Below are 25,682 nucleotides of genomic sequence, written 5' to 3' on the forward strand. Positions count from 1 at the left end.
CCATGTAAAATACAAACCTAAAAATCATCCCCAACTACTGGCCACCCGTGGTGGTTATCATTGTTTACAAAATTTTAAATTTTAAAAATAAAAAATTCCATTTTTCCATTAAAAGCATGTAAGCATTTTGATTTGGGTATTTCCAAAAATAAATAATAGCAGCGGAAATAACCATGAAATCCATCCAAGTCATGAATTTTTGACCCGACCCAGTGACATTCAGTATATAAACTCATTCATCCACATGCAAAATATTTTCATGCACCAGCAACTGAACATTACAAATTACAATGACTACACACAGCTCCAATATCTTATAATACATCCAATCAGTCGCTTGGTTGCGAGAAAAAAAAATGCACCAACATTGCACGGACGGCAAATAACTAGCATAAGTATCATGGGTCACAAGTCAAAACGGCATCAACAAACGAAGCTGGCAACATCGTCGTTATTGTGATTTAAATCGGCACCTTCAATGTCTCCCGGAAAACGCGATCGAAGAGGAAGATACTACCACAAGTGATGATCAAGTGCAATACGTCTGGTCTTTAATCGTATGGTATATGTACTGCATCCCAACTCCGACTTACAGTTATGTTGACCTTCAAATATGAGCAGAAGAAAGACCGACTTAGAACAGATAATAGTATATTTTACAGATTTCTTCACACAGTTTTGTGTCAGGATAAAATGAAATGATGTGTAAACTGTAAAGCAATGTGCCACCAAATAGCCTTCCACTCAAAGAAAAACGAAAAAAGAAACAAATAGATGCATATACCATGTTTGGGGTTTGCCAAAAGCAACATGAGAAAGGACTTCCTATCTTCAGTATGCTACAGCTAAACCAATTATAAAGAATGCTCATCGGCAGCCGTACATTTTTAAATCTTCACGGAATAAACAAACAATGGGATCGTGATCTCATCCTTTGTTCTTGAGATCACGAGCCTAGTCATAAGATCACATTTCCGTCATGGGCCGATGTTCCCGTGTATTCTAAGCTAATCAATGCTCAAACTATCCAGATATGTTTTACTCATGGGCTGATGTTTCTAAGTCTTCCAAATAACCTTCAGAAAACAAACCTATCCAACAACTAGACACCACTTGTGATATTTTTACCTTCCAAAGAGACGGGGAGATCTCAAAAACAACTTTAAGAGAAAAACAGTGACTTAACGTATGGAGGTTAGATGACTTTGAACTTGACAATCACAGCATCATGGTGCAGAGTTTTGAAGCAACTTTACTTCATAAAGATGAAAACCAGCATTTTTGTTCTAGGTAGAAAAACGCCCTCGTTCTATAACAAATTCTCTACCTGCTTCTCTCTTGTTTTCATATGTTTTCTATTTGCAGTTTTCCTTTTGAAGGGTTTGGCGTTCTCAATTTGACTGCCTAAAAGGTAGAGGATGAGAATGCCATCAAACACACAATAGATTTCCATGACATCTAACAAGGTTATGAGTAGTAACCTGTCCAATGAGCACCAGAACGTGAAATTGGTCCATCTACCGGAAAAGCCTAGACTGTGATCTCTTTGGTACCTTCCCTTCAAGCTTCAACCTTCTGTATGCTTCTCTAAGGTGGCATGGCCTGATTGGCCCAGACTCTTTCCTTTCTGACATCACTATTCTGGCTGCAAAAGAACATAGAGGCTCTTAAATGGTGGGCCATTAAAATTCATGTTACACTAAATTTTTCATAACATACCTGTCTCAACAAGTTCACCAACAAACATCTTTGCTATCCCTGACACTACAATATTCATTGGCGCAGATATTTTTGGAGTTCCACTGATGCTAGTTAACAACTGCAACAAATAATGCACGCAAACATTAATGCGAAATGGCTACTGTTGAAAATATGAAAAATCTATACAGGTTCCAGAAATGCCTTCTATATGGAAAGGTAACAAGGAATCACACCCTTTTCATGTTGGCTCTCTGAAATCCAGCTCTGCGAAACGACTCGTACCTACTCATCTGTTCCTCTGAGAATTGCGATAAAATAGCCCTGAAAGATTATTCAAATCTAGGAGTTTAGAAGGACAAGAATAATCAGCAACCAGATGTATTACATGAGATACAACGAAAGTTAGAACAAGCTCAAGGAAGCAAGCATACTAAGAAATTAGAATACTACAAAGTACATCTAGCAAGCTTACAACTTTTGTTTCAAACTGTTCTCATTCAAAACCTACTTGGACCCTTCGTACCCTAGTCGAGTTGCCTCACCTTCCACCTTGTTTTACTAAACCCGAAAAAACACCCCAACGACGATAAGCTTTATATCAAAAACACTTCAACAGCTCAATTGGAGAAAACAAAACCCTCATCTATACACTAGTCATGCTCTAATCGATTCTTAGTTACGAAATCCCTTGGTGTTACAAAGTAAGTCGGGTTTCTCTCTAAATATCTGAGTTCGAAGTGTTTCCCCTTACTGCTATAAATCAAAGTATGATGAATCTGCTCCATCAAGTTACAAAGCACTTTTATCTACAAACCCTAATTAGTAAATTGATAAAATAGACACTCAATTTCTTGAAGGAAAAAAAAAAGCTGAATACGAATTGGGGTTTATGAAAAAGTGATTAATTATTAAAAAATAAGCTGAATTATGAAATGCTGTTAAATAAAAATGAAAAATTCGAAAGCAACATACTGCATCTTGGCCATTTTGTCAGGATCACCGGTGGCGGAGAACTTTCCGAGCTCGACATCCATGTTGTCTTCGTCGTCATCGTCGTCGTCATCCTTGTTCTTGACAGCGGGCCGAGCAGAGGCGGAGGGCGCCGTCGCAGCAGCAGTTGGCGTTGTTCTTGTTCTGGTAATTGCTGTTGCTTTCGGCGCTGCAGCTGATGGCGCGGAGGAAGATGACGGGCCAGGAACAAGAAGAGGGTCGTCCTCTTCTAGGGCACCGAAGGCGGCGCGCGCGGCTTCAGCGACGGCCGGAGAATCGGGCGGTGAGTCGTCTTCTTGCTCCTCGAACGCCGCTTCGAATGGGTCCTTGGATTGCTGCTTCATTGTCGATCTCTCTGGAATTTGGGAACTTTCCTCCGACGAGACACTCTTCTATTTCCTTTGGTTCAAAATTCAAATATATAATGAGCAAAAGATTGGTGTGGGCTGTTTGGGCTTTCCATTGGTATGGGCCTTTTGGGCTTTCCTTTGTTTAGGCCTTTTTCCTTCCAGGAATCCTTGGGCCGACCCAAAAAAGAAAGCGTAATGGGGAACAGATTATGCAAAGAACATGATTATTACAACTGTAATGTTAGTTGGTATTCTTCTTCACTTATAAGTGAGAGATCTTAGATTCGATTCTCGTCAAAGGTGAATTTGAACTACATTATTGCTAACCCATTGTAAATCTAAGCCTACCCCACACCCTTAATGTAAATAATATCGTTGTTTAGAAAAAAGAAAAAAAAAATTAGAGGCGGGCATGGTGAGTTTAATTCGATTTAGGACTCATACAATACTCAAAATCAATGTAACATCACGGCTCAAATTGATTTGATTTGATTGATGCCTCAAACTAGTAGCATAATCGAACAAACTCAATTCAATTAGCGGTCAGTTTGGTTTAAGTCATTTTTTCCTAAAGAGATTTGGTTCGGAGTAAGCGGACAAGTAGGTCAAACTGAACTGAACTGAACCAAATCGCATGCTCGGATGGTTTGAATGGTTTAAGCGGTATTTTGCACACCCCTTCACCAAAAATTCCGAAGAATGACTAATGTTATGTGGTATGCATGATGTCATTTCTAACGTTACATCAATGGTAGCTAAAAATTCTTAGTAAAGTTAACAGGTAATAAGGGAATAAACGTAGTTAGGTGGTGGGAGTAGTACAGCGATGTGATATCCTCAGCAATATCAACCAAATTATGGCACTAAGGAGGTAAGTTATTGGTTTCTCGACTAAAGCTAAAGAGATGATTAACATAAAGCCACTTTTTTTTTCAGATATGGTGATTCAAAGGCAGATCTAGTGATGCCAATATCACTACGTTCGTCCATATCATTACAAAGCTAGATAGATGGATAGATATATATCTATATCTATATATATATATATATATGGACACGCATATGTAAAACATTGTAGGGTAGTAGTGCTGTTGCATTGACACTCCACCAAACCCTAACCAGTGTTTGTTTCTTTCTTGTTGTGATGAGTCAGTCAGCCTAACTGAATCAGTCATCACTTTCATGCTCTCTCTCTGCACGTACTAGACTTGTTCTTTATACTTAACCACCACAATTTTGTGCTCATTCGGAGATCAACATACGTATCATCATTGATCATTCACCGTTGAATTTGGACTTCAATGGTAGAGAATAATCAGACGTGTTTTTAGTGTTTTACTTTCAACCCTTAAGTGATCATAAATCTTTGGTGGAGAATAAATGTGTTTTTAATGCTATCATTAAGCATGGATGTCTTCGGGGCAAGATATTTGACAAGATACTTCAAAGAGGTTAAGGCATGGTAGCAAAATACAACTAGGCAAAGTGGCATGTGGGCTTCATCTTGCTCCTAGAAAGAAAAACTAGTGAGTCCGCAACTATTAACTATGCATCGAAAGTCCTGTATTCGACCCCCTAAATCATACTTCCATAGATGTTTGCAAGAAATTTTCCTCCCCAATGTGAATCCAAATGTTTGTTCAAACATGTTGGAGATGGAGTTGAATTTTGGTGACTTTAGGAGGGTCATTAGTTATGCAGTCCAATGATCCATATACTTATTATTAAGGCTAAAAGTAGCCAACTAGCAAGGAAGATTCCGCCGCTGATGATGATTGCGATGATGGACCATTGGTGCATAAACCAGCATCATCATCAAAGTGTGTAGAGGCATGGAAGCAAGCAATCACCTTACACGAGCTCAGAGACACCATTTCCATTAGGGGAGGATCAATCGAGTGTTTTGTCTTTTTTTTTTCTTTCTAAAAATTGAATCATAATATAAAGCAGTAGTTTTTTTTTATCTTATTTAGGGTCCCGTTTGGCGACATTGTCAATTATTGTGGTCTCTTTAAACCAAAGCAATCTTATGAAATAATCTCAAGGGTTCATTCCACTTGAGGCATCTACTTTGTGTATGTATTTATATGTGTATATATCGGCCTAGAGTCCTTCAGTTCAGGTGAAAAAGATTAAAACATGTCAACAAAGAGAGGGAGAAGGGGGAAAGTGGAGGGAGGGAAGGAAGGGGGGAAAGAGATCGGTTTATGGTGAACTTGAAGAAAGTTGAAGTGCTACTATATATAAAACCAATTAATAATATGAGAAGTAGTCTAATTACGTATAAGCACGTGCAAGGTTCTTTCTTTTTTTGATGTGGGATTCATACTTTCACGTGTAGTTAACTTTCAAGCCTAATATGTGGACAATACAAACGGGACGACATGGAGCACGTGTGTTGGGCTTCACACATGAGACAACTTGCCCCTGTACCATAAATAAAGTTGACGTTCTCTTATAAAACCAATTAGTAAGGAATAACTCATTTCCTTATAAGTACATACAAGGTGAGTCACAACATGTGGGTCGAGAGGGTAAAATGAATCATTGTGAGTTTCAAGGGGCAATTTGAGGTTTAACAGAGTTTCAAAGCCACTGGCATAATTAAGCCTATATAAAGAAACTCATATTTACTTACAAATCATAGCTTGATACATATACAAATGTAATTTGTTGAATCACAAAAACAAAAGGTTATGTATCACGCGTCAAACTGTAATTTGTCTGCCTAAAGTTCTTTTTCTTTCTAAATTCAAAAATACTTATTTACGGAAACAAAAAATCAAACTTAAGTGCAACAATATGACAACCAACTGACCAAACTCATATCCCTCAACCTAACAAGAGTTGTTGGTTTAAAGAGAAAATTGAACAGTACTAAGCTTCCCAAACCTGGCCTTTATTGCATTCATAATTATGCTTCCTAGGGAGAACCATACATTATAACCCATTGACCAAATAAAAATAAAGAAAGATTTCAAAAGAGGTCCACAAAAAGAGAGGGAGGGAGAGCGAGGTAGAATGACATAGATTAAGGCGATGAATCCCAACATCTCCAAAATCAATCTATATGCTTTTTCTTTTTCCACGTTCTGGTCTAAAGCAAAAGGGGAAGGAGGACGGACGGAGGGCTCCTCCTCCTCCTTAATAATATACTAGAGTACCGTTGAGAATAATTTTATATTGGCGCAAGAAGGAATTTTGCATAAATTTATGTATAAGTTGGCCTACTCGTTGTATTGTCAATTGATTTTATTGTGGAACCTTAACTTTCTTTATGGTATCAGAGCAAGTTGTTCTACGTGTTAAACTCAACGGCTCCATGTCACCCAATTGTGTTGTGGCGTGTTGAATAATCTCACATCGGGAAAAGAAATGACCTTACATGTACTTAAGTAATTTGACTAATCCCTGTATAGCCAATTGATTTTATGATGAAACCTCAACTTTTTTCGAGTAATTTTGCTACATATTCCAATCAAAATGCCAAAGGGAGGAAGATGGTCTAAAAGAACCCAATTAATGTGTCCACTTTGAAAGCAGGAAATCATGGAGCTTTTATCTGCTTCTTCTCGCAACTTGATCATATCTTTCTTTGGCTCTTAGTTAATCATCATTAGTTCAACCCAAAAAGATCCCCTCATTAATCATCTTGGCTTCATATATAAGTACAAATGTTGATGTAATGCAACAACGTTTAAGCATGAAGTTAAGGTCTCTGATCAAAATGATGAGTTTGTAGCTGAAGCGATTAAAAGTATCAATCCGTACACCGAAATCATATGTTTGGTTTCTTTTACTGATATCACATGTATCAAACAAAGTATCAAACCAGAGAACAAAATGAGACGTAGAAGAAAAGTTAGGTTTATTGTATCCATCACAGTAACACAATTAAGTGATCGTTTAATAACCACGTCACTTTCTAGCTTTTAGTTTCAGTATTTGTACTAGAGCTAGAAGGAAATACATGGGAGAAATGAGAAATGAAAAAGGACGAAGGGCGATGGTAGGAGGAATAAAAAAGAAAAGAAGTAGATATATGAAAACAAAAACTTGAAGGTAAAAAAGAACATATAATTGTTTTCAGTTCGTCGTTTTCATTTCGTCTTTCCGTCTTTCTGTCATTTCATATTTTTCAACTAAAACCAAAATTATATTGCAATGCAATGGTTGAACTATGGTTCAAACAAACCTTAATAGGAATTAATGCATATCAAGCCTCGAATCAATTTGGTTTAATGAAATGATTTCCTCCTTATGATTGTCACTTTAAAATTCTCACTTGGGTCTAATTTCTTTTTTTGTTTTTTTCAATTAGATCGAATAATAAGCAAAGTAAAGCAAAGGACTGTGAAAGGTAAAGCAAATTTTGAATATCGGTTGATCAAACGGTCTGCTGTTGTTATGAATCTCTTTATACGCAAAAAATGCATGAAGCTGCTTTTGCTTTTCCTTTCTATAAAGTTGAAAGATGCAACCAAAAATATGATGTGCTACAAAGACCTCCAAAATTCCAAGCCAAAGCTGAAAGCTTCATACTAATAGTATCCAAGGTCATCTCTCTCCTCCTCCTTCTCCTCTCTCTCTCTCTCTCTCCAAAAAAAAAAAAAATTCAGATCACACGTGAATGAAATGGTTGCAGTTGTTCTATAATCCAGAAACCCTCCGATGGCGAATTCCGAAATGACGTCTGTCTTCCTCTGCTCTCTCTTTCTGTTCCTCACTTGTTTTTCTTCTGTTTCATCACTTAATCTGTCTCTCAGGAGGCAAGCATCAATTCTCGTTTCTCTCAAACAAAATTTTGAAGACTCGAAAAATCCTGCTTTAAGTACTTGGAATGTGTCAAACTACATGTTCCTCTGCTCTTGGGGTGGCATCAAGTGTGACAGCCGCAACAGATCAATTGTCTCACTTGACATATCCAACTACAATCTCTCGGGCACCCTTTCGCCAGTGATCACTGAACTCCGCACCCTTGTAAATGTTTCGGTGTCAGGAAATGGATTTTCGGGTATTTTTCCTCCCGGTATCCACAAACTAGCCGGGCTACAAAACCTCAACATCTCAAACAACGGGTTCGGTGGAAGCTTGGATTTGGAGTTTTCTAAGTTGGAGGAGCTTGTAATGCTAGATGCTTACAACAACGATTTCAATGGATCACTTCCATTAGGTGTCACTCAGCTTCCGAGGCTGAAGCGGTTGAACTTTGGCGGGAACTACTTCAGTGGGAGCATTCCTCCTAGCTATGGAAACATGGTGCAGCTTAATTATCTGTCAATTGCGGGAAATGACCTGAGCGGTTACATACCGAGCGAGCTCGGAAACCTCACTAACCTACAGCAGCTTTTGTTGGGATATTACAACGAATTTGAAGGCGGAATCCCACCAGAAATTGGCAAGCTGATCAATCTGTTTCATTTAGACCTCGCAAACTGCGGTTTGGAGGGGCCAATCCCTCCGGAGCTAGGCAATCTGAAAAAGCTAGACACTTTGTTCTTGCAAACAAACCAGCTCAGCGGTTCGGTTCCTGCTCAGCTGGGAAACTTGAGTAGCTTGAGGTCTCTTGATCTTTCGAACAATGCACTGACGGGAGATATCCCCGCTGAGTTCTCTAGCCTCCGCGAGCTCACACTCCTGAACCTCTTCATCAACAAGTTTCACGGTGAGATTCCTCGCTCTATCGCGGAGCTACCAAACTTGGAAGTCTTGAAGCTGTGGCATAACAACTTCACCGGAGCCATACCTTCAAAGCTTGGTCAGAATGGTAAACTGATTGAGCTTGATCTTTCGAGTAACAAGCTCACCGGGGTTGTCCCAAAATCTCTTTGCTTTGGGAGGCGGCTGACGATCTTAATTCTGCTCAACAATTTTCTCTTTGGGCCTCTACCTGATGACCTTGGAAAATGTGACACTCTAGTAAGAGTCCGAATGGGGCAGAATTATCTCACCGGATCAATCCCGCCGGGCTTTCTTTACTTGCCAGAGCTCTCACTAGTAGAGCTACAGAACAATTATCTCACCGGACAGCTTCTGCAGGAAAGAAGTAAACAACCCTCAAAACTCAGTCAGCTGAATCTGTCAAGCAACCGCTTATCCGGGCACCTACCTGCATCTATTGGAAACTTCTCAAGCCTGCAGATTCTTCTATTGAGTGGAAACCAATTCACTGGAGAAATCCCATCTGACATAGGCCGGTTGCAAAGCGTTCTCAAGTTGGATATGAGCAGAAACAATTTTTCGGGCACAATACCTCCGGAAATTGGAAACTGTCTCGCTTTAACCTACTTAGATTTGAGCCAAAACCAACTCTCAGGTCCAATCCCAGTTCCGATTGTTCAAATCCACATACTGAATTACTTCAACGTGTCGTGGAACCAGTTAAACCAGAGCCTCCCAAAGGAGCTAGGCTCCTTGAAAAGCCTAACGTCTGCTGATTTTTCACACAATAACTTCTCCGGTCCAATCCCACAAACAGGGCAATACTTGTTCTTCAACTCCACATCCTTTGTCGGTAACCCTGAGCTCTGCGATTCTTCTGCGAATCCATGCAACTACTCCTCAGCCTCATCATCAAAGGATCACAACCAAACCGGCACGCGCTCTCATGTCCTTGGCAAATTCAAGCTTGTCTTTGCTCTAGGACTTTTGCTTTGCTCGTTCGTGTTTGCAACTTTCGCAATCATCAAGACCAGAAAGGTGCGAAAAAATTCGAACTCGTGGAAGCTCACGGCATTCCAAAAGCTTGAATTCGGAAGCGAAGACATCTTAGAGTGCGTAAAGGAGAACAATGTGATAGGGAAAGGTGGAGCCGGGATTGTCTACAGAGGAACAATGTCGAGCGGCGAGCAAGTAGCAGTCAAGAAGCTGTTGGGGATCAACAAAGGATCGTCACACGACAATGGCCTCTCTGCAGAAATTCAGACACTGGGAAAAATCCGGCACCGGAACATTGTCCGATTGCTGGCGTTCTGTTCAAATAAAGAGACCAATCTGCTGGTTTACGAGTACATGCCGAATGGAAGCTTGGGTGAAGTTTTACATGGGAAGAGAGGAGGGTATCTCACGTGGGAGACTAGGTTGAACATAGCCATTGAAGCAGCAAAAGGGCTGTGTTATCTGCACCATGATTGCTCACCATTGATTCTTCATAGGGATGTGAAGTCCAACAACATTCTGCTCAACTCAGAATTTGAGGCTCATGTTGCAGATTTTGGGCTTGCCAAGTTCTTGCAGGACACTGGAACATCAGAATGCATGTCTGCAGTTGCTGGCTCATACGGATACATTGCTCCAGGTAATCCTTTTGCTACATCATTACTCCAATTCGAGCGGAGATTCTTGCATGTAACCAGGAATGTGTCTTCATTCATCACGTGAATTACTATTTTTCTATCTCACACGTCATGTGAATCACGTTATAAGTGAGAGATAAAAGGATTACACCTAATTATTCTCTTGTTTGAGATTTTTTATTTTAATATTAACATCGTGCAATTGAATAGGCTACTAAGTAGGGGCAATAAGCTCAAATTGACGTATATACTTTGATGCAGCACTTAGGTAAAGTAATTAAAGCATATTCCATGTGTCTCCTCTGACTTGGTGGATTAAGTCGGCCACTTTCAATAATAAAAGAGAGAATGATTACTTCAAATCTTGATTTGTTTTTTTCAATTTGGTATTAAAATATGAATAGATGAATAGAAGATAAAATGAACACATACAAAAACAGGTCACAAACTTTTAATTAAAAATAAAACTCGAAAGGCACTAAGATGTGGACGAAAAGACACCAAATCAGTTTTATTGCGCGTATTTCTCTAGAAAATACATGCTTCCTTTCATATGTATGTACTTTGCTTTTTACTAAAGTAGCAAAGTAGGAGTGGCATATGGAGTCCAAAATAGGCAAAGGCTCCACTGACATAGGTAAATTCTCCTTTTGCTTTTTATATTGCTCTCTACACACAGTGTAGTGTAGTGTAATGCAGCATGAGCTTTTGCATGTTTTGAAACCATAAAATTCCAAGTTCCTTCAGCCCAATCACAAACCCACCTTTTTGACCAAAAACCCATTTGAACCCAAAATCCACAAAACTCCATACAACCCATTAAGAATCTTGCTTGGGATCAAGCTTTACTTTCCCTAAACCCTAGAAAGTGACACAACTGTAAAGAATATGGCATAACCCTAACTTTTTCTTTTACACCCACACCCCCATTGCTTTACCTTACCTGTGTTGTGCAGAGGAGTAAAACAAAATAGAACAGTGGATATATCACGTCTGTATGAGTCATTTTTTACATGAGACTCGTCTGTATTTTAGTCTCATTCGACTCTATGTTGTCTTACTAAGTGTGAGAACTATCATAATCAAGTAGCTTTACCGAAGTATCTTTTAACAAATCAGTTTTCCCTTTTTCACTTGTTTCGTGTATGTTATGAACTTTTACGACGAGCTAAACGTTTTTACTGTGCCTCATGGAACAGAATATGCGTACACATTGAAAGTTGATGAGAAGAGCGATGTGTATAGCTTTGGAGTTGTACTGTTGGAGCTCATCACAGGAAGAAGGCCAGTTGGTGGCTTTGGGGAAGAAGGAATGGACATTGTTCAGTGGACCAAGATTCAGACCAACTCACAGAAAGAAGGGGTGATAAAGATCCTCGACAAACGACTAGACACTGTTCCGATGGACGAAGCAATGCAAGTGTTTTTCGTCGCGGTTTTATGCGTTCAAGAGCACAGTGTGGAGAGACCGACCATGAGAGAAGTTGTTCAAATGCTTGCACAGGCTAAACAACCAAACACATTTCACATGCAATGATTCAATATATGAATCAGCGCATGGAGCAACAACATTTTGGTGACCCAGCGACAAAAACGTCACGAACATATATAATAAGACGATTTTCGGATCAAGTAGCGAGCATGGTTGAGTAACTGGTATAGCAGTACCAGGCTGGGAACCAAAAGTAATAAGTGAAGAAGGCAGGCAGTCCACATGGTATATACAATGTTTTATGTTTTTTTTTTCTTCTCAATATTTTTGGGTTTTTGTTTGGTATTGTTGTTGTATTTGTTAAAGTGAAGGTAGATCTGTTGTGGTGATTAGTGGCAGGCAAAGGTGGCTATATTGGTACTGGTTAGTTTGTATTATTGTGTCATCATATAAATGTATGACCAAATGATTTGAGGTTGCCTTTATTATACTGTTTTAAACTTTTAGATTTTGTACTCGAACGTTTTGTGCTTTTTCTGATTAGCTAAATCCCACTTAATTAGACTGATGCCCTCAATCATGCCTGATTGGGGAACGCACTAGATGTGGTTGTAATTAGACTTGTCAAATCGACTTATTGGGTTGGTAATGATACTTGTTAAGACCCGTTTAATTTGGTCTCACCATAATATAGAGGTGATTTTGATAGTGGTGATGATGGTATAAGGTGAAATCAAACTAAATTGGTCTTAATAGGTGCCCATTAATAACTTAATGGGTTGATTTGCACCTCTAATTGTAACTCTGCAACTTACAAACCAAAGTATTTCAAAGTCTAATCGTTCTTTTCTTCTTCTTCGTAAGTTTTTCAGGAAATATACACAAATGTAACTCGTTACAGATTTTGAATAAAAAATAAAACTCGAGGGACACTAATACAATGATAAACGCGACACAAAACCGCACGTTGTTCATATACAACCAGTTGAGCACCATTTAAGGGCTCTTATAAACCTTCTCAAACTCTAGATATAATCAAGTAACAAGAAGTTAAAATGGGGTAACAATCATCACATGTTTTAGAAGAGGATAAATTATAAAGGTTTCAGACAACATTTTTCAAGATCCTGGACTTTCGTCTACTACCATGACTCGAGCTTCTCTTCAGGTACTCTACCCCTTGATTCAAGGTTTGGCAGAAGTATTACCCGAGGTTTCACTGGAGTATCTCCTGCGCCTGTCTTTGGCTAAACTGACACTCATGACATTGTTGTATCTGAGCTTGTCCTTTCCAGCAGAGAGGGTGAAAGCAGTAACCAAAGCACTCCAACTGTCTGGCAACGAACACGACATCATCACGCCCTTGTCTCGAAAATTTAATAGTAATAGCTTCGAACTTGCTCATATGATGCACTGCAGAAGCGCCTTCTTTCATCCTCAGATTCATCAACTGTTGCAGCAGTTGCACCTTATTGCACACTGTCGATTTCAGCTCATACACATCAGTCCGAGCAGCCATTAAACCTTATGTGGTCTTCTCATTTGCTGTTCTTAGGGCAATGCTCGTTGACAATGTCGCACAGGTAGTTTTTAGTGCCTGTCTATCAAGGATTCTCCATTCAACATCCTTCATATCTTCTGGTCTTTCTCCTAAAAGTGGAAGATCAAGATCATTTACCCATAGTAAGTCCTCAATCCCCACCTTCGTGTGTTTCCCGAAAAAAAATTTGTTGTGCCCATTAGGATCTTTAACATAGGCCATTTACTCTTGCCCGACAATTGCAATGACTCTTGTAAACTTACACACTAATCAATTTGCATAACATATAATTAAACAATAACAAGTGAATTAATATAAAGGTCTCAGCATCACATCTTGTAAAACAGGCTATATCAACAAAGAAAAGGATTTGAGACAACATTTGTTAAGATCCAACATCAACTAACACTAATAGGATCCAAAACAGAACAACATTCTTAGTACTTGTGATTCCGGGAATTTCGCCTACCATGATTCGAGCTTCTCCCCAATGCTCTACTGCTGGAGTCAAGGTTTGAGGCACAAGTTTTACCTGAGGTTTCACTAGATAATCTCCTGCGCCACTCTTCGCCTATGATAGCACTCCAGACATCATTGTACCCGAGCTTGTCCTTTTCAGCATTGAGGGTCAACGCAGTCACACTCCAACTGTCCGGCAAAGAATCCAAGAGCATGAAAGCCTTCATCTCGTCGTCAAATTTGACGTTGATAGAGGACAATTGAAAGATAATGTAGTTGAACTTGCTCAAATGCTCGGTTGCGCTAGTGCCTTCTTTCATCTTCAGATTGAGTAACTGTCGTGTGAGTGAGTTGCACCTTATTGTACGCAGTTGGTTTCAGAGCGTACATGTCAGTCAGAGTAGCCATTAGACCTTCTGCGGTGTTCTCATTTGCTGTTCTTTCCACAATTTTCTTTGACAACCTCGCACGGATAATTTCTAATGCCTGCGCGTCAAGGAGTTCCCATTCGAAATCCTCCATACTTTCCGGTTTCTTTCCTTTAAGAGGAAGAAGATTGAGATCATTTACGCATAGGCAGGCCTTAATCTTAATCTTCCATGTCTCAAAGTCTGTACCGTTGAACATGTTAACATACTTCCCGACTTCTTCAACCATTGATCCTCTGCAAAAAAATTAGTGAAGCAAAACTCGGATACTAGCTGTTTGGAGAAAATTCAGTATCCAAAACAGGAATATCCAATAACAATTGGGTAAATTAGGGTTAATAAATGACATTATATAGGGTTAATTAAAAACAGAAATCTAGCAGTACAAAACGAAATTTGGTGAATTTAAGGAACAGAATTAGGCAAAATTACACAATTTGGTTCAGAAACGTCCGCAATGCCAAAGGAAACAAGTAGGATTACAACCCAAATAAACTCTAAACTGATCAATCATTTGTACAAAATAATTCATATTTACAAGCCAAGTTTCTTCGGCCTCAAGTATGCAGAAGAGCCCTGGTGCGAACCCAGCATTGGGAAGACTTGCTGCTGCTGCTGCTTGGATCTCTTTTCCCTCTCCTTCTGCTTGCTTGCTTTCTCTGCCTCTGCTCGAGCCCTTCTCAGATTCTCCATTTCCGCCTGCATTGCTGTCTTTTCCCCCTTTTGTCTCTTCTTGTGCTCCAACATTGAGTTATCCGACTCCTTCACATAATAGAACATGGGTCCGGACTCAGCCAACCATTGCGGTTCCACCGCAGTGGCACACTGCATATACTCCTTCCTTGTCAAAACTAACTCATGATAGACCACATACTCTGGATTGCAGCCCATGCCATAAAGCGCACTGCTCGGGTGTAAATAGCATGGCATTCCAGTCCGGCAGTTAACATACTCCCCCACACCCTTTAGTCTTGCCGCATTCTGAAAGTACGCGGAGCAAATAGCTTGTCTCACCTTATCAGTATCAGGCCAACAGGATGTGAGTGGGACTTTGACCTTGAGTGTCTTTAGCATCTCTAGCAGTTGGGACCTCACCTCTCTAACCTTTCGCAGCCCTTTAACTTGCAAAAAGTGGTCATCACACCAGTCCCCACGACACTGGTGTCGTTCCCACTGCTGATAAACATTGTACAATGTCAAGTGGTCGGACTCTGGGAAGTAGAATTTCTCCCTTGCAGCATCACTCTCCTCTGCCCTATCTTTGGGCCTAAAGAATACCGACGGCACTGAAAGCATGGACACAATTGTCAAAACCTCATCTAAACATCCTAGCTTTTCACCCATCAATAGCATTTTAGCGAGTGGAGGGTCCAACGGCAATTCCACCAATTTCCAGCCCTGGTCAGTTAACCGCCCCTCATTGTTAAGAGCACCCAACACCCACAACTGGTACATAGAATGGAGAATATTATCCTTGGGCGGTGGGTCTACGAAATCAAAATCTAGTATCTTATCAACCTGAAGTGATTTGAGCAACAAGACCACATATCCGAGGTTGGTCCTCTGGATCTCTGGCACAGGATTTGGCAGCATTTCATTTAAGTACGCATTCTCTGTGTACAGCCGATAACATGTTCCAGGCTTAGTTCTGCCAGCACGCCCAGCACGTTGGCTAGCAGCAGTCTGACTAATAGGAAATACTTGAAGAGCATCCATACCCATTTTCGGGTTGTATACTTTCATTTTACCATATCCCGTGTCGATGACATATGAGATTCCATCTACCGTCAAAGATGTCTCAGCAATGTTGGTTGCCACAATACATTTACGAGCCCCATCTTCAGCTTTTTGGAATATCTTTGCTTGCAAGTCAGCAGGCAACTGTGAATATATAGGGAGTATCAAGAGTTTTGGCACCTCTTTAACCGAGGTGGAGATAATTTGTTCCATCCGCTCTGAAAGGGCATAACAAGCTGCCTCGATCTCATCCTGGCCGGTCATGAAGATGAGGATGTCACCTTGAGTGCCAGTGATGTGAATAGTTATGGCCTCCTTCACTGCAGCTTCAACATAGTCTTCACATGGGGTTTTACTATACCTGATACTGACTGGAAATGTTCTCCCAGGAATTTCAAAAATCGGTGCACTTCCAAAAAAGTTTCTAAACTTCTGAGCATCTAGTGTTGCAGATGTCACGATAAGCTTAAAATCACGCCGCCGGGCAACCACTGTTTTCAAAATCCCAAGCAGCACATCCGTGTTCAGTGACCTTTCATGGGCTTCGTCCATCACAACTACGCGATACTTGTCAAGATCAGAGTCTCTAAGTGTTTCGCGCATAAGTACTCCATCAGTCATGTACTTTATTATGGTATTTGGTCCGGTCACATCCTCAAAACGAATAGCGTACCCAACTTTATCACCAAGCTCAGTCTCCATCTCTTCACTAACTCTCTTTGCAACACTCATGGCTGCCACACGTCTTGGTTGCGTGCAACCCACAATGCCGTTTACAGTGTAACCCTCTTCGTGCAGATACTGTGTCAGTTGAGTCGTCTTTCCAGAACCAGTTTCTCCAACAACAACAATAACTTGATTTTCTCGAATTACCTGTAGTAAATCATCCCTCACAGAATATATGGGCAAAAACTGTCGTTGCTGTGAGATGGTTTTTGAGTTTGCGAATTCACTCGCTGCTTCCCCATCCTTCATATGCTGTGCAAACTTTGCATCTTCTTTGAAATCAATTTCACCGTCTGCACCCGCAGTAGCAGTATCTGCATCAATCTGCTCCGCTGTTTTCTCAACACCAAGGATATCGCCTAGTTTAGAACCTGCAAGCTCCCAAAAACGTTGACGCGATTTGTTCATAGTTTGCTTCTCATGAATTTTCCTAACGAGAGCAGACCCTTTGCGAGAAATTATGGCCATATCGGATGTGGAATCCTTTATTGGCATTATCGTCTCTGCTCGCCTGGTAAAAACAGCAGTTCCGTCCTTTCCAATTACACTGTCCTCAAGGAAAGGAGGCTTTAAATTTGTATCATGTACAAGAAGAATAACTTTGTGCTCTTCTTCATCATCGAGCTCAGTCTGCAACCCAGTCCCTCTAACAGCACCAGATCTTATAAGTTGACGATCCTCCCACCGCGCAGTATCAGCAGTGAGCTGAGACAACTTTTTGCTCTGAGCAAGGGTCATCTTAGTTCCATCTCTTCGAACCAATCTTTTCGCCAACTCTGCTTCCTTCTTTTGAAAAGAAGCATCATCTCCGTAAAACAAAGATAAGCTATCAACTGTATCGAACATTGTGTTTCCTTCTTCCCTATCATACCATGCTCGGTCAGAATTGTATTCCATCTCTAGACGCATGCTTTCGCTTATCTCATATTTCTGTCCTTCATCCAAATCAGCCATGTCTCCTTCTCTATCCTTGAATGATTGTGAATTTTCTGAGTGAAAGGCAACTTTACGAGAACTCACACCATGTTTCGAACTTGAAGACTTAACCGCGTCTCCAGAAGGACAAATTCGAACTGGAGACGAAGAGATGAGATCCCAAGGAGAATCATCAGAACCAGAAAAATTACGTCTACTCCGCTTTCTTCCATATTCTCCACCACATTGATCATGTTCATACCCGTCACGTGCTTTCCTTCGACGACAAGAATCCTTACCATAACTACCACTACCATCCTTGCAATCTCTCCTCCTACTACCATGCTCTTCCCTGTCGTAATCATACCTACCCTCACAATCTCTCGGTGCCTCGAATCCGCCATCAACGCCCCTTATTGAAACTAGCTGCAACTTTATCCCATATTTTCAGGTAAAGTGGCTACTGCCACTATCGTCACACTTGGTCCATCTTTCTTGTAAATTGTTTTCTTTATTTCTGATTGTAAGTGTGCCCATATAGCTGCAGCTTTATCCCATGTTTTCTTGTAAATTGTTTTCTTTATTTCTGACTGTAAGTGTGCCTATTTCTGACTGTAAGTGTGCCCATATAGCTGCAGCTTTATCCCATGTTTTCTTGTGAATTGTTTTCTTTATTTCTGACTGTAAGTGTGCCCATATAGCTGCAGCTTTATCCCATGTTTTCTTGTGAATTGTTTTCTTTATTTCTCTGACTGTAAGTGTGCCAAGGGTGCACGTCTTCTTTTCTTTATTGTTCGGTCTCTATATAGAGCCATCTCTTGTAGCTCTGAAAACTTACAGAGAAATATACAAAACCTTTTTGGGTTCTAAATTTTCACATGGTATCAGAGCAGGAACCATAGGGTCTTGTCTCTGTTTGTTCATTCATTCAAAAACCTTACTTCAGTCGTGCCTCATTCACTACAATGACAGAAGAAAGTTCCTCAAATCATGAGGCTACAAGCTCCTCAAACTCCTTTCAAGGTGAAATCAATTCAAATTTGCGTCTATGCTCAGTGCTACTAAACGAGTTCAACTATCTACCTTGGTCTCGTGCCATTTCACTTGCCTTAGGAGGAAGATCAAAGCTCGGGCATATCAATGGAAGCATCAGACCGCCTGAAAGATCATCCACGTCATATGGTGCATGGCATGCAAACGACCAGTTAGTTATGTCCTGGATACTCAACTCCATGGAACCAAAGTTATCTGAACTCTTCAGTTACTCAGAGTCCTCTTTCACTCTCTGGGAATCCATTAAAGAAATGTATGGCAGTCAAAATAATGCAGCTCGTATTTTTCAGCTCAAAAAGGATATTGCTGGGCTAAAGCAAGGTGATCGATCTTTCGTCCAACATCTAGGAAGCATCAAGTCCATGTGGAATGAACTTGACATGTATCGTCCACACTCAACCGATTCTGCTGTGCTCCTTAAAAGAGCTGATGAGGACAAAGTATTTCAACTTCTAGCAAGTCTAGGAGCTGAATATGAAGACCTTCGAAGCCACTTGTTGATGACTCCTGAGTTGCCTTCATTTAATGGTGTCTGTCAAGCTGTTCAAAGGGAAGAAACTCGAAGAAAAGTTATGCACATTGAGTCAAAATCAAATCCTGAGGCTAGGGTTTTCTCAAGCTACCATAAAAACACTGGTGAAATTTTTTTTGCCAGTAAGAAAGCAGATTGGAAATGCACTCACTGCAACATGAAAGGTCACCTAAGGGATAAATGCTGGATCTTGCACCCGGAGTTAAAACCAAAATTTGATAAGGAAGGAAGAATGATCAAAGAAGGGAAAAGAATCAACCCTAAGGCCTTCCACTCATCCAGTTCTTCGACGGGTGGAATCTCAAATTTCACTGAGAATCCAATAGATCTCATAAATGAGTTTGCAAACTTTCTTCAAAGACGAGGAGGCAACACTCAAATTGAGGAAGCGACCACTTCAACTCCTACTGCTATGCTCGGAAAATTTGCAGGTTTTTTGGCTGAGACTTCAACTCATGACAATGTCTCAGGTATCATCACTGCTCTCAAAACTGCACTTAATGAAATTAGTCATGATTGTTGGATTATAGACTCAGGTGCTACTGACCACATAACAAATAAGTCTTCTTGCTTGGATAAGTTTCAAAATATGCCTGAGTCTACACGGGTGTCTGTTGCAAATGGGAACGGAGAACCTATTCTGGGAAAAGGGAAACTTAAACTATTAAGTGATAAGATTGAGTCAACAGCTTTATATTTACCTTCTTTCCCTTTCCAACTCCTGTCCATAAGTAAAATCACACGCACCCTAGATTGCCTTGCCATATTCTCTCCTCACAGTGTTGTATTTCAGGATCGGGTCACTCGGAAGAAGATTGGTGAAGGATATCTCCTGAATGGACTCTATTACCTCTCAAAGAATTCCAAGTCTCTTAAGCACCCCCTTGCAAGCCTCAGTCTCTCTCAAGATTACCACCTTTGGCATCTTCGGTTGGCTCATCCTTCAGAACATGTGATGACCAAACTGTTTCCAAATTTTTGTAAGCCTATACATGCTTGTGAAATCTGTCAAATGTCGAAAGCTACTAGGCTTCCTTTTGTTTCTTCCAAGTCTAGAACCTGTAAACTGTTTGAAATCGTTCACTCTGATATCTGGGGTCCCTCTCGTGTAAGCTCTTTTGATGGATATAAATATTATGTCACCTTCATTGACGATTACTCTCGTGTTACATGGGTCTACCTCTTGAAATCCAAAAGTGAGTTTTTTGATGCCTTTAAAGATTTTCATAAACTCATCATAAATCAATTTTCATCTAAGTTAAGCATACTGCAATCGGACAATGGCACTGAGTACACATCCAATAACATGTCTAATTACTTAAGTGATCATGGAATTTTGCATCAAACCAGTTGTGTTGGTACTCCACAGCAAAATGGTATAGCGGAAAGAAAGAACCGTGATTTGTTGGAGAAAACAAGGTCTCTTATGTTTCAAATGAATGTGCCTAAAAGGTTTTGGTCACAAGCACTTCTCACTGCAGCATACATCATCAATAGGTTACCTACTCGAGTTTTAAACTCAAAGTCTCCTGTTGAATTAATGAAGGGAAGAAACATTGACATCTCACATCTCAGAACTTTCGGGTGCACTTGCTATGTTCATATTCAAGCAGCACATCGAGATAAACTCGAACCTAGAGCTGTCAAATGTGTTTTTATGGGATACTCAAGCTCTCAAAAGGGATACAAATACTTCAATCCTCAGAATGGTAAGGTTGGAGTCTCCAGAGATGTAAGATTTGATGAGCTTGCTTCTTTCTTTCATACAGACTGCAGTGAAGAGCCTCAGAGAAAGGATATTATGGACATCTTTCCATTACCTACTCCAATAAATTTTCGTGAATCCCATTCTCATAATGATTCTCTTGAACCTCACTCGGAGTCGGAACAATTTGAGGGTGAGGGAACATCTACAAGTGAACAAAGCACAACCTCTACCTCACAACCGTATGTAGCTCCTCGAAGAAATCCAACTCGGGACAGACATCCTCCTCCAAGGTTTCAAGAATACATTACCTACAATGTAAGACATCCTATTTCAGAAGCCCTAACATATCACAAACTGTCAAAATCCCATGCATTTCTAAATCAGATATCCTCGAATGTTGAACCAAGGAACTTCCATGAAGCTGCTCACAGTCAAGTATGGAAGGACGCTATGCAAGAAGAGCTCAAGGCCTTAAATGACAATCACACATGGAGTGTAGTTGATCTACCAAAAGGGAAAAAGGCAGTAGGGAGTAGATGGATATATAAGATCAAGTTCCATTCCAACGGCAGTATTGAACGACACAAGGCCAGACTAGTTGCCCGAGGATTTACTCAAACTTATGGTATTGACTACAAGGAGACATTTGCTCCTGTAGCTAAAATGAGCACGGTTCGAGTCCTGTTGTCCGTGGCAGTTAATCATAAATGGCCTCTATTCCAAATGGATGTGAAGAATGCATTTCTCCATGGTGATCTTGAAGAGGAGGTATACATGAAGCTCCCCCCTGGACACCCACAAGAAAGTGAAGTTAACAAAGTATGCAGGCTTCACAAGGCCATATATGGACTTAAACAATCCCCCCGAGCCTGGTACTCAAAGTTAAGCTCGGTTCTGGAGGCTGCGGGGTTCAAAATGAGTCATGCCGATTCCTCCTTGTTTGTTCGCAGTGGTCCAAATGGAAAATTAATTGTTCTTATATATGTGGATGATCTCATTATAACGGGGGACAACATAGAAGAGATTGCTACTCTAAAATCCTCTCTTCATCAACAGTTTGCAATCAAGGATTTGGGAACCCTAAAGTACTTCCTTGGCATTGAGATGGCAACCTCTGCCAAGGGTTTGTTTTTAAATCAACGCAAATATGTGCTTGACTTATTGGAGGAAGCTCACATGTTGGATTGCAAAGCTGCTCGCACTCCCCTTGTAAGCAAACTCCAACTTGATGACTCTAGTGAACTTCTGTCGAATCCCAGTGTCTATCAACGTATGGTGGGGAAGTTAATCTACCTTACAATTACTCGCCCTGACATTGCTTATTCCGTAAGCCTTATCAGTCAATTCATGCACTCTCCTACTCTACTCCACTGGGAGATTGTCAAAAGAATACTCAGATACTTGAAGGGGTCAATTGGCAGAGGCTTGCTCTTAAAGAACCATGGCTCAAATCACATTATGGCATACACAGATGCTGACTGGGCAGGTAATGCACTCGATCGAAAGTCTACCACCGGGTTTTGCACGTTTGTTGGTGGAAATCTCGTGACATGGAAGAGTAAAAAGCAGACTGTGATTGCACGATCAAGTGCAGAGGCGGAGTATAGAGCCATGGCAGCCACGGCGTGTGAATTAATCTGGTTAAAGCGTCTTCAAGCAGATCTTGGCTATATCGACAATGAACCTATGTCCTTGTTTTGTGATAACCAAGCTGCCATGCATATTGCTTCTAACCCAGTGTTTCACGAACGCACCAAACACATCGAAGTGGATTGTCACTACATTCGTGCTCAAGTTCAATCCAAAGTTATCAACCCCATTTACACTCGCAGTCACGATCAACTTGCAGACTTGTTCACAAAGGCTTTGGACTCTACTCATCTTCAAAGGCTACTGAGCAAGCTTGGATCAATTAACCCACTTGATCCAGCTTGAGGGGGAGTATTGAAACTAGCTGCAACTTTATCCCATATTTTCAGGTAAAGTGGCTACTGCCACTATCGTCACACTTGGTCCATCTTTCTTGTAAATTGTTTTCTTTATTTCTGATTGTAAGTGTGCCCATATAGCTGCAGCTTTATCCCATGTTTTCTTGTAAATTGTTTTCTTTATTTCTGACTGTAAGTGTGCCCATATAGCTGCAGCTTTATCCCATGTTTTCTTGTGAATTGTTTTCTTTATTTCTGACTGTAAGTGTGCCCATATAGCTGCAGCTTTATCCCATGTTTTCTTGTGAATTGTTTTCTTTATTTCTGACTGTAAGTGTGCCAAGGGTGCACGTCTTCTTTTCTTTATTGTTCGGTCTCTATATAGAGCCATCTCTTGTAGCTCTGAAAACTTACAGAGAAATATACAAAACCTTTTTGGGTTCTAAATTTTCACACCCCTAAACCCTTCCCGTTTCGCATTAGCATGGACATCGAAACCCAAGACAGATTTCTTCTCCGGACGCCTAAAAACAACTCTGTCCTTCCCTGAAACATATAATCCCCGACCACCACTGCTATTCTTTTGTTCCATTGTCACCCTTGCCTTGTCCAAACCAACAGATTCAGACCTTTGTTTTCAATAGAAAAATCACAAACAAACAACTTATACAGCAAGAAACCTATATATATAAGGACTTTATAAAAACCTGGTACAACAACCTAGTCCCTCACAATTGTCTAAGGAAATTGGAAATTTTTTACGTGGGAAACTTTAGGAAACAGAATTTGGGCAGAATTCACCAGCCAAAACCATTTTTTTTTATTTTTAAATTTATATAATTTGTTTGATTTACTAAAAATATCTAAATGCTAAAAAAATAAATCAAATCAAGAGTGATAGATTAGAAACAGAACTATGGGGTCTCTCTTACCTTGGGGTGCATTCAGGGCGGCTGTCGAATTATGACCATGAACCCAGAAAAGTCAACTTTGTAAACCGTGTTCGATCAGAAAAGGTCAAAACTTTGATTTGGGTTAGCAATATTAAGCTGGATCCTGTTTTGGGTCGGTTGTACTTTCTCTATTTGGTCCTTGGGCCTTTGTATTGGGTCAGCACAGCCCAATGTGGTAAAAACGGAGGCCGCCACCAACCTCTGCAAGTTCCCGCTTTCACCTGGACTGAGTAAACAAACACCAGAAACCCTAGAGAAATATTGCCAAGCAAGAAGAGGACGCAGCAAGCAACCCAATCAGTCCTAAATATTTGATTTCTGAAGGTACGTTGGAGTTTTTTGTTAAAGGTGGCTCCTTTGTTTCAATCAGTTTTGATTTCTTGAGTAATTCGTGCCTTCACTGATTGAACATTGAGTTTTTTTCTTTGATTATTATTATCATTAAATTAAAATTCTGGTATAATTATTTAGTTAATTTTGTGAGTTTTGGTACTTAGAGCTGGAACCCAGAAAATATTGGTACTTTGTGAGTTTCTGTCCAAACTACTACCCAGAAAATATCATCCTCATAGATTTTGGTTCCCAGTTACATCAATGTTTACGTCTTCCTTGAAATTACTTTGTTATGATAGGTTCTACACAAGATGTCCTCCAGAATCGCCCAAATCCGCCTTGTCAGTTCTCACCCCGAGGTTTATGAACCGTGTGATGATTCGTTTGCTCTTGTAGATGCTCTTTTAGCTGATCGAACAAACCTGTTGCAGCACCAACCGGCATTGTGCCTGGAACTGGGTTGCGGTAGTGGCTATGTCATTACTTCTCTAGCTCTAATTGTTGGCCAGGAGGCGCAGTATATTGCGACTGACATTAACCCCCATGCGGTGAAGGTGACTCATGAGACGTTGGAAGCACATGGGGTTCATGCGGAGTTGATAAATACTAACATTGCATCAGGACTGGAGGAGCGTCTGAAAGGTTTGGTTGATGTAATAGTTGTGAACCCGCCTTATGTCCCGACCCCTGAAGATGAAGTGGGACGCGAAGGAATAGCATCTGCTTGGGCTGGCGGGGAGAATGGACGTACTGTGATTGACAAGATGCTGCCGGTTGCTGACACTCTTTTGTCAAAGAAGGGCTGGTTGTACATGGTCACTCTTACAGAAAACAATCCCGCGCAGATATGCCTTCAAATGAGAGAGAAAGGCTATGCTTCCAGAATCCTTGTCCAGAGATTGACAGAAGAAGAAAATCTACAAATCATCAAGTTCTGGCGGGATTCCGATTCACAAGTAGTGGAAAAGGAAAATAAAACAGTGTCAGTTCCTGCAAAGGACATGGAGTCTTTGCTCTCTGACTTCCATATATTCCCGTTTCTGAGAGGCAGTCACGACGACAGTAGCTGATGAATCGAGAAGAGGGAAAACGTAAGTTGTTTAGTATGTACATGATCGGAAAATGGTTTCTATTCTCGTATTCTTATGAGTTCTGGAAACCTTTGTCTGAATGTGAGATGCACACAATTGAACTGTTTGGTGCCGTCGGGGACTTCGCTTATACGATCATTTTCTACGAAAATATGTAAGTCCCGGATTCATGTTTTCACAAGCATCTGCAGAACATCTTCATCATATTGTCGTAGTTTTATACCAAGTAATTTGGGTGTAATTCTTACTAGTACGCTACAAAAGGGTGCAACCGAAGAGATTGCTCAAAATTGTCAATGGAGACGTGATTATTTTGTGTTGCTTGAAGTACTTCTGGTGATTCTTTCTACACAAGTTGTCTAGGAATGTCAGGTGCAATCCTTCCAGGTTTAGGTTTAGTCGAGGTTCGAAATGATAGCAGAAAGTAACGAATGGAGAGCTGCAAATTTCTTGAACGGGTATTTCTTGAAAGCCAAGGCAACAAGTACGGTTTACAACCCAAACAAACCCC

At 40.5% G+C, this 25,682-nt stretch overlaps 4 protein-coding genes across 4 annotated transcripts; 2 read left to right on the plus strand and 2 right to left on the minus strand.

The window, feature by feature from the left end:
• Positions 1-218: 218 nt before the first annotated feature.
• LOC126587821 (transcription initiation factor TFIID subunit 11) lies at positions 219-3,086 on the minus strand. The gene is made up of 5 exons (XM_050252894.1): positions 2,674-3,086; positions 1,935-2,022; positions 1,720-1,819; positions 1,482-1,645; positions 219-605 (listed from the first exon to the last, which is right to left on the minus strand). Exons 1-4 carry the CDS (start codon positions 3,033-3,035, stop codon positions 1,518-1,520), a joined length of 678 nt encoding a protein of 225 aa, XP_050108851.1. The 5' UTR covers positions 3,036-3,086; the 3' UTR covers positions 219-605; positions 1,482-1,517.
• Positions 3,087-7,503: 4,417 nt separating this feature from the next.
• On the plus strand, positions 7,504-12,253 carry LOC126587509 (leucine-rich repeat receptor-like serine/threonine-protein kinase BAM3). The gene is made up of 2 exons (XM_050252581.1): positions 7,504-10,338; positions 11,536-12,253. Exons 1-2 carry the CDS (start codon positions 7,713-7,715, stop codon positions 11,871-11,873), a joined length of 2,964 nt encoding a protein of 987 aa, XP_050108538.1. The 5' UTR covers positions 7,504-7,712; the 3' UTR covers positions 11,874-12,253.
• A 2,319-nt stretch (positions 12,254-14,572) lies between these two features.
• LOC126584496 (pre-mRNA-splicing factor ATP-dependent RNA helicase DEAH7-like) lies at positions 14,573-18,497 on the minus strand. The gene is made up of 2 exons (XM_050248854.1): positions 18,429-18,497; positions 14,573-17,999 (listed from the first exon to the last, which is right to left on the minus strand). Exons 1-2 carry the CDS (start codon positions 18,495-18,497, stop codon positions 14,730-14,732), a joined length of 3,339 nt encoding a protein of 1,112 aa, XP_050104811.1. The 3' UTR covers positions 14,573-14,729.
• A 5,428-nt stretch (positions 18,498-23,925) lies between these two features.
• Positions 23,926-25,498, plus strand: LOC126585957 (uncharacterized). Its single transcript, XM_050250594.1, has 2 exons — positions 23,926-24,071; positions 24,380-25,498. The coding sequence occupies exon 2, from the start codon at positions 24,392-24,394 to the stop codon at positions 25,148-25,150; it is 759 nt and encodes a 252-aa protein (XP_050106551.1). The 5' UTR covers positions 23,926-24,071; positions 24,380-24,391; the 3' UTR covers positions 25,151-25,498.
• The last annotated feature ends 184 nt before the right edge of the window (positions 25,499-25,682 follow it).

This window comes from Malus sylvestris, chromosome 10 (assembly GCF_916048215.2).
Source record: "Malus sylvestris chromosome 10, drMalSylv7.2, whole genome shotgun sequence".
NCBI classification, from domain to species: domain Eukaryota; kingdom Viridiplantae; phylum Streptophyta; class Magnoliopsida; order Rosales; family Rosaceae; genus Malus; species Malus sylvestris.

What these genes read in the sequence shown, in the direction of transcription:
- LOC126585957 (XM_050250594.1), top strand. Translation starts at nt 24,392, where the DNA reads ATGTCCTCCAGAATCGCCCAAATCCGCCTTGTCAGTTCTCACCCCGAG.
- LOC126584496 (XM_050248854.1), bottom strand. Translation starts at nt 18,497, where the DNA reads ATGAACAAACAGAGACAAGACCCTATGGTTCCTGCTCTGATACCATGT. An exon ending in AAAATTTAGAACCCAAAAAG is followed by an intron (nt 18,000 to 18,428) that starts GTTTTGTATATT and finishes ATAAAGTTGCAG; the next exon opens with CTAGTTTCAATAAGGGGCGT.
- LOC126587509 (XM_050252581.1), top strand. Translation starts at nt 7,713, where the DNA reads ATGGCGAATTCCGAAATGACGTCTGTCTTCCTCTGCTCTCTCTTTCTG. An exon ending in ATACGGATACATTGCTCCAG is followed by an intron (nt 10,339 to 11,535) that starts GTAATCCTTTTG and finishes CTCATGGAACAG; the next exon opens with AATATGCGTACACATTGAAA.
- LOC126587821 (XM_050252894.1), bottom strand. Translation starts at nt 3,035, where the DNA reads ATGAAGCAGCAATCCAAGGACCCATTCGAAGCGGCGTTCGAGGAGCAA. An exon ending in GACAAAATGGCCAAGATGCA is followed by an intron (nt 2,023 to 2,673) that starts GTATGTTGCTTT and finishes ATAATCTTTCAG; the next exon opens with GGCTATTTTATCGCAATTCT. An exon ending in AGAGAGCCAACATGAAAAGG is followed by an intron (nt 1,820 to 1,934) that starts GTGTGATTCCTT and finishes TATTTGTTGCAG; the next exon opens with TTGTTAACTAGCATCAGTGG.